We start from the raw sequence: 9,619 nt of genomic DNA, 5'->3' as shown, positions 1-9,619 counted from the left end.
GCGGGGGGGGGGTACCAGGTATCTGACAAGCATAGAAATATGCGGATGCCAAAGCTTCTTCAGCCGCCTCAGCGCTTAAACAGATCGCTTGAATTGAGGGCTTTTATGGGTAAGTATTAAAATGGCCCTTTACCCCCTTTCACTACAAATCATGAACTCATCTTACATTCAATAGTTAAGCAAACAGTTTCATTTTAGTTACACTTCCTGGTCCTCTTTGGCACAGAACGATGTAATGTGCCCAAGCGTTGCATCCTGGGAAGGTGACATCAGCAGTGGATTGCTGGGAAATCTCATGAGATCTCGGGGGAAAGCCATTTTCCCCCCCTGAGATGTAGTGCGTGGTCACATGTCACAGAGTTCCAGGAAGTAAAGGGAGATGGATTCATCTGCCCTTAGTAAAAATGGCTGCCATGAGAAGAATGGGGAGGAAAAGAGAAATAACGAATACAAAGCCGGCAATTATCTAGAAGTATCTGTGTGCAGATTGTCATTACTAAACATTTCTAACATGTGTGTGTTGTCATTTCAAAGATATGGGTAACCTCTTTAAGTCTTGTATTGTGTTGACTCAAATTCAGGCACTAAGGTTAAAAGGAAGTCCATCATGATAAACAGGCATGCTGCCATTGCTGACCTCTCCTCCTGGAAATGCAGGTTGCCTGACCCTCATAAGTACTTTGAAACCCCGTTCAGGAACAACTATACAGATCAGGATCTCCGACTTTCTCGGCCTGTGTGCTTGTTCCGGGTCTTACAAAATCGTTCAACCAGCTGGTCAGCCTGGAAACTCTTTTAAAGTGCGGGCGGCTTCCATATTTCTCTTGGGACAGGCGTATGCAATGTGGGGTCTCCACCATGATGTCTTTAGAAATGAATGTTTAGCAAAAGTTTAAATCAAAATAGAATATCTACAAAGAGTCAACAAACCTAAACATCGAAGTTATGGATCAGAACTTGACATTCTCTCTTCTGTTTGTTTTCCAGGTTCTGATGGATGGTCGAGATTAGCGGTGGTCTTGTCTTCACAACATCCAGTGATTGGCTTACTGGGACCTCTGAGGAGGACTTACCTGAGGACATCTTCATAAACGTAGTTGGAATTACTGAACTAGCAGAAGGGATTTCTTACAGAGAATTGTGTTTACCGCCAAGATGCCGATTCTAAAGCAAATGGTGGCCAACCCCAATGCATCCAAGAGGCGCTCACGGGCTGACCTCACAGCAGAAATGATCAGCGCCCCCTTAGGGGATTTCCGGCACACCATGCACATAGGTAGGGCCGGAGATGCCTTCGGAGACACTTCTTTCTTGAGCAAACCGGAGGATCAGCAAGAACCAGAAGAATCCACTTCCAAGCCGGGGCTGCTGTCTCGAACCTTCCGCAACAGCAAGCGTTCCCTTTCGGTGACGAGAGGCGATCGCAGGGACATGCTGGGGTCACTGAGGGACTCGGCCCTCTTTGTGAAGAACGCCGTCTCTTTGCCTCAGCTGACCGAAAAGGAAGCGGAGAAAAGTTCAAGCAAAAAGATGCCCAAGAGTTTGTCTTCCAGCCCAGTCAAGAAGGTTCCCGAAGAGCAACAGTACATGAACGGGGCATCCTCTCGAAGCCCCGCACCCGTTCCGGACCTTGTTCAGGCAGAGAAGGAGTTCGGCGATCTAACAGACTTGCCGGATTCGGCTCCCAAAAGCAGCTACGGCATGAAACATGCAGAGTCCATCATGTCCTTCCATATCGACTTGGGTCCATCCATGTTGGGCGATATACTGAGCATCATGGACAGCAGTCAGTGGGAGCAGGATCTTGACCTGAGTATTGACAAGCTGGATGGAAATGGAGCAAACAGCCAACGTTCTGTGCCTTCCAAGCAGACAGGACCTTCGGCAATTATTCCCTCAACAAAAGCCGATCATGGAAGCCTTCCCGCACCAAGCAAAAACCACCAACAAGTTCAGCCAACCAAAGAACACCATTCAGTTTCCAGAGGTTCCTCAGGAGCCCCAGAGGGGAAACCAAAAAAAGGAAGAGACTTGTCCTTCATGGACGAGGAGGAGGAGGACGACGAGATAAGGGTGTAGGAATAAGAAGACTTTTAGTTTTAATACAGTTGACAAGCTAACCAGGAGCAGGTCACAGCTGGCTTATCCACGTTTTGATTTGCGCTCAAGGCGCTGGGGAGGATTCTTTCAGGAACCACCCCTTTCTTCGTGGAGGTCTACAGTCGCTCTTTTTTTAGGAGTTCTGTTGGCATTGTACAAAACAAAAAGCAATAACAGCCAACGTCTGATAGAAAAACAAAAACAGTAGAGCGCCTTGCTTCCAAGACCCAAAAGACGCCAACGTTTGATCAATCGGGTTACTAGTAAGAGCCAATCGAACACAATGAGGAACTTTCCCGGAAACACTACGAACATTCCGATGGAAAACCTCAACACGCAAAAGGAAAATCTAAAAAACACACAAGACTTTGATTTTGTAACCGCTAAAGGATCCAAAAATCTAGAACTACGGGAACTTATCACTACAACTAACTTTTAATTTTCTTTTACCCAGAATTGAATTCTGTGGCTGCCTATTTTTTAATTTTTTTTATCCGGAACTTCCAGTCTTTTGCCGTTCCTACCCAAGTTTTTTTTAGTATGTTCCACCTCCCAGATAGCGAGGATAGCTTGCCACAAACTTGTGTCAGGGTTAAATTTGTAATTCTTGTTAACTTGCTGCGCACATTCCTGGCAGGTTGTAGACTCGCAGAACACTCGCGGCGGCACAAGTTCTAGGCGACACTTTTTGAATTTGTAGCGAATTTGCTCGGCGAGTCTACAGCAAAGAGTCCTGCAGTTCTTAGCGAGAGCTCTGCGAGTGTGCAGGATTTCTGCAAAGCGCGTTGATCTGGAGACTTGCTGTAATTGTGCAACAAAATGGTGAAGCTCGGCAAGTCATTATCAAACTTGCAGCTCAATTTCTTGCTACCTGGGCTTTTCTCTGCCAAATTCCTCTAACCCCGCCTCCTTAAAAAAATTGCTATAGAAGCCTTTTATGACGTCAGGTTTAAAACCGGAGCTCGCGTTCAGCTGCTGTGCCTGTAAAAGTATATATATCTTTGGAACTTCTTTTCCAATAAAACTGCGTTCCATCGACTGAAAGTCACATCGACGCGGTGAGGAATCCATGTCCGCGTTACATGTGACACGCATGTATATAGACAATCATGTTTGACTATAGGAGGGGGGGTCTCTGGCAGCAAAACAAAAAAAGGATTAAAAAGTGAAAGTTTTTTTTTTCCCTTCACCACCAAAACGCAGCCACGTGGCAACCGATGGGGGAACACCGGAATAAAGCCAACGTTGATAGGACCACGTCTATGAACGTTCTAGAAGGCTAGTCACGTGGCTTCGCGTGAGGTCACCCCTAGAATTCTTTGCTATTTATTAACCTTTTCATTGCCAGTGAAATGTACCATACCAACTCCTTTTAGCAGAGATGACATTTTTCCTGTGGGAATTATACTAATATCTTTAGAGGAACTTATCCCTAAAAAAAAAAAACTTCTTTGTCCGCGTTACATGTGACACGCATGTATATAGACAATCATGTTTGACTATAGGAGGGGGGGTCTCTGGCAGCAAAACAAAAAAAGGATTAAAAAGTGAAAGTTTTTTTTTTCCCTTCACCACCAAAACGCAGCCACGTGGCAACCGATGGGGGAACACCGGAATAAAGCCAACGTTGATAGGACCACGTCTATGAACGTTCTAGAAGGCTAGTCACGTGGCTTCGCGTGAGGTCACCCCTAGAATTCTTTGCTATTTATTAACCTTTTCATTGCCAGTGAAATGTACCATACCAACTCCTTTTAGCAGAGATGACATTTTTCCTGTGGGAATTATACTAATATCTTTAGAGGAACTTATCCCTAAAAAAAAAAAACTTCTTGTGTACAAGGAGGTTATTTTTTTGTATTGTTATTTATGGTGCTTGGAGTAAAATAAAAGTGACACTATGCATTTTGTCCCTTCCTGTGCACCACACCAAGCAGATGTAAACCCAAAATCACCATCATCTCATCTGCAGCATGTCTGTCTGTGAAGGTTTCTCATTCATCCAGGTCAGGATACATCTGTAAAAATCAAAGCAACTGGGCATGCTGTAATTCTCTTAGTCAAGACAACAGAAGGGTAACAGTGCCGTGTCAGATTCCTCGCATCACCTTTCATCATCTCGTGGAGTCAATGCCAAGAAGAATCGCCGCAGTATTGAAGGCAAAAGGCGGCCCAACAAAAGTACTGATGGGGTGCTCATAATAATCTGGCCACTCAGTGTGCGTAGTGAATGCGAATTAAAGGAGAACCCTGAGGGGGGAGGGGGGGGGTGCTTTTCACTCACCTCATAGTTCTAGCCGACCTGTGACAATGAGACTGTCACAGGTCGGCTCAGTAGATCGGGAAGTGAGCTGACTGGCGGAACGGGGAGGGGGCGGGTACAGCTGGCTCTGCCTCTAGATAGGCAGAGCCAGCTGTCACTCACGCAGCTGGGCGGATCCTGGCGTCTAAGTCGGGATCCGCTCTGGCGTCTCAGTATACCGCGAGCTGTAGCTCCCTATATACTGAGCTTAGGGTGATGGGAGGACGCTAGTTTGTGTCCTCCCGATACCCTAAGGAGAACTATGGGGAAAAACACTGACCCCATAGTTCTCCTTTAACCCTTGCATTGGACCTATCCCCACAATGAAGGCTTAATGGCCTATGGCCTATGGTAGTGTTGGCAAACCTCCGAGCCCGAGTGCCAAAACTGGATCACTAAGCCAACTTAGGTGTCTCAAAGTGCCAACCGAAGCACTGAGACCCGAATACTGATGATTTCAGAACACTCCATATGACGGTCTGAACTAATGATGTGCTTAAATCTTTAGAAGAAAGATACAATACAAGAGGTATTCAACTCCACCGCAGAGTGACGTGTACCTGTGTGCTGTGTTAATGGGTGACGTGTTCCATTGCAGTGTGCTACTAAGGTGCATGTCACACAGCACACTGCAAGCGAACAGTCTATCTACAGCTTGGAGTCAGCGGTGGAGCACCAGGGCCCAGTACAACTGTGACCCTGGTAGTTCTGCCACTGACTCCAACCTGCAGAGGAACTAATCTCAGCAATACATTACACAGCAATGCAGAATACCACCGGCTATAGAGGACTACATATCCCAGCAATACATTATACAGCAATGCAGAATACCACCGGCTATAGAGGACTACATATCCCAGCAATACATTATACAGCAATGCAGAATACCACCGGCTATAGAGGACTACATATCCCAGCAATACATTATACAGCAATGCAGAATACCACCGGCTATAGAGGACTACATATCCCAGCAATACATTATACAGCAATGCAGAATACCACCGGCTATAGAGGACTACATATCCCAGCAATACATTATACAGCAATGCAGAATACCACCGGCTATAGAGGACTACATATCCCAGCAATACATTATACAGCAATGCAGAATACCACCGGCTATAGAGGACTACATATCCCAGCAATACATTATACAGCAATGCAGAATACCACCGGCTATAGAGGACTACATATCCCAGCAATACATTATACAGCAATGCAGAATACCACCGGCTATAGAGGACTACATATCCCAGCAATACATTATACAGCAATGCAGAATACCACCGGCTATAGAGGACTACATATCCCAGCAATACATTATACAGCAATGCAGAATACCACCGGCTATAGAGGACTACATATCCCAGCAATACATTATACAGCAATGCAGAATACCACCGGCTATAGAGGACTACATATCCCAGCAATACATTATACAGCAATGCAGAATACCACCGGCTATAGAGGACTACATATCCCAGCAATACATTATACAGCAATGCAGAATACCACCGGCTATAGAGGACTACATATCCCAGCAATACATTATACAGCAATGCAGAATACCACCGGCTATAGAGGACTACATATCCCAGCAATACATTATACAGCAATGCAGAATACCACCGGCTATAGAGGACTACATATCCCAGCAATACATTATACAGCAATGCAGAATACCACCGGCTATAGAGGACTACATATCCCAGCAATACATTATACAGCAATGCAGAATACCACCGGCTATAGAGGACTACATATCCCAGCAATACATTATACAGCAATGCAGAATACCACCGGCTATAGAGGACTACATATCCCAGCAATACATTATACAGCAATGCAGAATACCACCGGCTATAGAGGACTACATATCCCAGCAATACATTATACAGCAATGCAGAATACCACCGGCTATAGAGGACTACATATCCCAGCAATACATTATACAGCAATGCAGAATACCACCGGCTATAGAGGACTACATATCCCAGCAATACATTATACAGCAATGCAGAATACCACCGGCTATAGAGGACTACATATCCCAGCAATACATTATACAGCAATGCAGAATACCACCGGCTATAGAGGACTACATATCCCAGCAATACATTATACAGCAATGCAGAATACCACCGGCTATAGAGGACTACATATCCCAGCAATACATTATACAGCAATGCAGAATACCACCGGCTATAGAGGACTACATATCCCAGCAATACATTATACAGCAATGCAGAAGAATATAAGGCTGCATACTCTGTTGCTCCGGGGTGACCTGATGTCTCTGGAGGGCTGTGTGGGCTCTTAGGTGAGCTGTGCAGGCTCTCAGGGGGGTTGTGCAGTTATCACGGGGGCTGCACGGCTCTCGGGGGCTGTGTGGACTCGGGGGGGAGGGGGCAGTGCGGGTCCCGAATTTAAAAAAATACATCCGACATTCCCGGATTGCCTCGGTATGTGATCCGGGCCGGTCACAATCGGGCAGCAGCGGCCTCTAAACAGGCATATTAGACGGCCGCTCACTGGGGCCTCTCCGGGTCCTAACGAGGGGGAAGCGGTCTAATATGCCCATTTAGAGGCTGCCTTTCCCTGATTGTGACCGGCCCGGATTGCACACCAAAGCGATCTGATCTATTTTCTGAGGTGGCCCCCTATGTTCATCCGAACCTGGGCTCGGGTGCCAGCAGAGAGGGCCCGGCATGACTACCAAAGGTTTGCCACCACTGGTCTAGGGTCCAAAATGAAAAAAAGATATAGTCACCTGATCCTCATCCGGCCGCAGCAGTCTCTTGTCCCCTGGGCTCTAGCGGTCTAATGGCCCGTGATGTCATCATGCCTGTACAGTTCATTGGGTGCTGAGGAACATACCACAGTTGGATCAGCGGGGTGGACAGGTAAGCGATCACTAACGTCGGGCAAAAGATCATGTTTTTATATTAGACCCTAGACCAGGAGTGGGCAACTCCGGCCCGCCAGCTGTCGTGGAACTACAAGCCCCACGAGGCATTGCAAGACTGACAGTTACAGGCGTGACTCCCAGAGGCCTGCTGGGATTTGTAGTTAAAGCACAGCTGGAGCTGCCCTAAACCAAAACGAGCACTTAACCCCGTGCAGTGCGGGGGTAGCTCCACTCCAAGGGTTAATTTTAACTGCCCGGAGTTCTTCTTTAAGGTTTAGAATGTCTGTTGTGCGTTTACTGCTGGCAAATCCAAAGCCGCCACCCCAAGAGGAGTAGCTGGAATGTCTTACAATGACAGCACCAGGCACATCGGTGACCTAGAATAATGCGTATTTTGTGTCCTGCCGGTTACTGGAACCCCCCCTCCATTGATGCCGGATCCTCCCCATGCTGCAAGGATGAGAGGCTGCGTCTGTGAAGGATCGGACCGTTTGCCCCCGCCCCTTCCTGTCCCCTCCTCCACTCACAAATCTGCATTGTTTTCTCCGGGTGCAAGGCGTCTTGTGAATGGAGGAATGACAGGGCTGCCCCTTCCTCCATTCACAGATCGCCGTGTATTCTGGGAAAACATTCCAAGGACTTCTGTGAAGGGGGAGGGGCCAAAGGCAGAATGGGACGATACCCGCTATGGGGGGAGTACCCGCTATAGGCAGTACCTGGCACCCAGGAGGGCCCGGGATTCACCTTATTGGGGGTATTTTATGTGGCTGGTGCTGCGTACCCGACATTCGTTTTTCCTGGAGTTCAGGCTGCAGCACCTGTCGGGGCCCATTCACACCGAAGAGATCCATTGCGGTGCGGTAATGCACATGTGCTCATGCTCATTATCGCGCATATCATTAGCATATTGATGAGGGGGGAGGGATAGAAGCCGGCAATGCAAATTATAAGCAGATTAAACTTCAGCTTTAAATACTACGCGAGCTCGCAGGGACCGATCAGAGGCGGCGAGTATTTCATACGGCCGATCATTCCATTTTCCCGTCACGAGGACGGCGGACGCACAAACGCGATAATTCTATCCGGGATCTGATCACATCTCCAGGCGGGAAGTCGCCCATTCGGGGTTAATACAATTGGGCCAGAAGGAGAGGCCGGTGCCTGTCACATGTCAGCAATGATGTCCCCTCTGCAACCGCCGTACACTGAGGCTTTGTCTGCCAACCGCGTCATGTGACACGCCGGGGAGGGGAGGGGGGGCATTAAGTGGCAACGGCCTGTAATCTGAATTGGGATCATGCAAAAGATCTCAGATAACGAGGAACTCGAGGAAGAGCAACAACAACAGATACCGAGAATGACACCCGGCATACAGGACAAGAGAAGTGGTACTGTGCAGAGTCCATACATACAGAATAAGAACAGATACCGAGAATGACACCCGGCATACAGGACAAGAGAAGTGGTACTGTGCAGAGTCCATACATACAGAATAAGAACAGATACTGAGAATGACACCCGGCATACTGAGAATGACACCCGGCATACAGGACAAGAGAAGTGGTACTGTGCAGAGTCCATACACACAGAGGATATAAAGTGACACTGTGTCCAATGATTGTAAAGAGAACAGAATCGAGAGACTTGTATCCAGTCCGTATAACAGTAGAAGTTGTACTCTGCAATGGGAATATCAAACTTCCAGAAAAAGTAACAACAAATAAAACTCATTTCCTGTATTACAGCTCCCCCAAAAACTCAGACTGCCCCCCTTCTGAAGTGACAGCTCAGCTGCAGACAACAGAAGACTCACCAAGCGACCCCGAAATCTCCCAGTCAGCAACGACTCCTCCGGTCTACGTCCTTCATCTGCCCCGGTCACATGACCCGGTGCCTGCACTCAGGTGTGCTGATCAGTGGCTGGCCTCACCTGTGCTGCACCACCTCCCCCCACCCAATGCTTCTTCCCTTACGCCAGGAGGAGGAGGAGAGGTCTGTATGTACTTCGGGGGGGGGGAATTCTGAAACTGCAATTTTTTTTTGGGGGGGGCGAGTTCCATTTATATATTTGTGGTGCATTAGGGCGGCCCATCCAAAATGAACGGGTTTCCATGCACCCTAAAATCCCACGTGACCCTCTTCTAATGGCGCTCTACAATGCACGCGTGCCGCCCCGGTGTGTTGGGGTTCCGTTCAAAATGAATGACGTCAAAACGCAACGTGTGAATGAAAAATACCTGTGTGAAACAGCCATGATGGAAGCAGCATACTGATCATGAAGCTGAATCATAGCCTCCGTGCCGCAG

General features: G+C 47.6%; 1 protein-coding gene across 1 annotated transcript; it reads left to right on the top strand.

Moving 5' to 3' along the window:
* Window positions 1-1,103: 1,103 nt before the first annotated feature.
* Window positions 1,104-2,258, top strand: CDC42EP4 (CDC42 effector protein 4). Its single transcript, XM_018568951.1, has one exon. The coding sequence runs from the start codon at window positions 1,156-1,158 to the stop codon at window positions 2,077-2,079; it is 924 nt and encodes a 307-aa protein (XP_018424453.1). The 5' UTR covers window positions 1,104-1,155; the 3' UTR covers window positions 2,080-2,258.
* Window positions 2,259-9,619: the final 7,361 nt, after the last annotated feature.

This window comes from Nanorana parkeri, unplaced genomic scaffold (assembly GCF_000935625.1).
Source record: "Nanorana parkeri isolate BGI_ZX_2015 unplaced genomic scaffold, ASM93562v1 scaffold1266, whole genome shotgun sequence".
NCBI lineage: Eukaryota > Metazoa > Chordata > Amphibia > Anura > Dicroglossidae > Nanorana > Nanorana parkeri.
This window is presented reverse-complemented; position numbering and strand designations above follow the sequence as displayed.

Bases quoted from the DNA above. Each gene is read 5' to 3' on its own strand.
- CDC42EP4 (XM_018568951.1), top strand. From the start codon at position 1,156: ATGCCGATTCTAAAGCAAATGGTGGCCAACCCCAATGCATCCAAGAGG.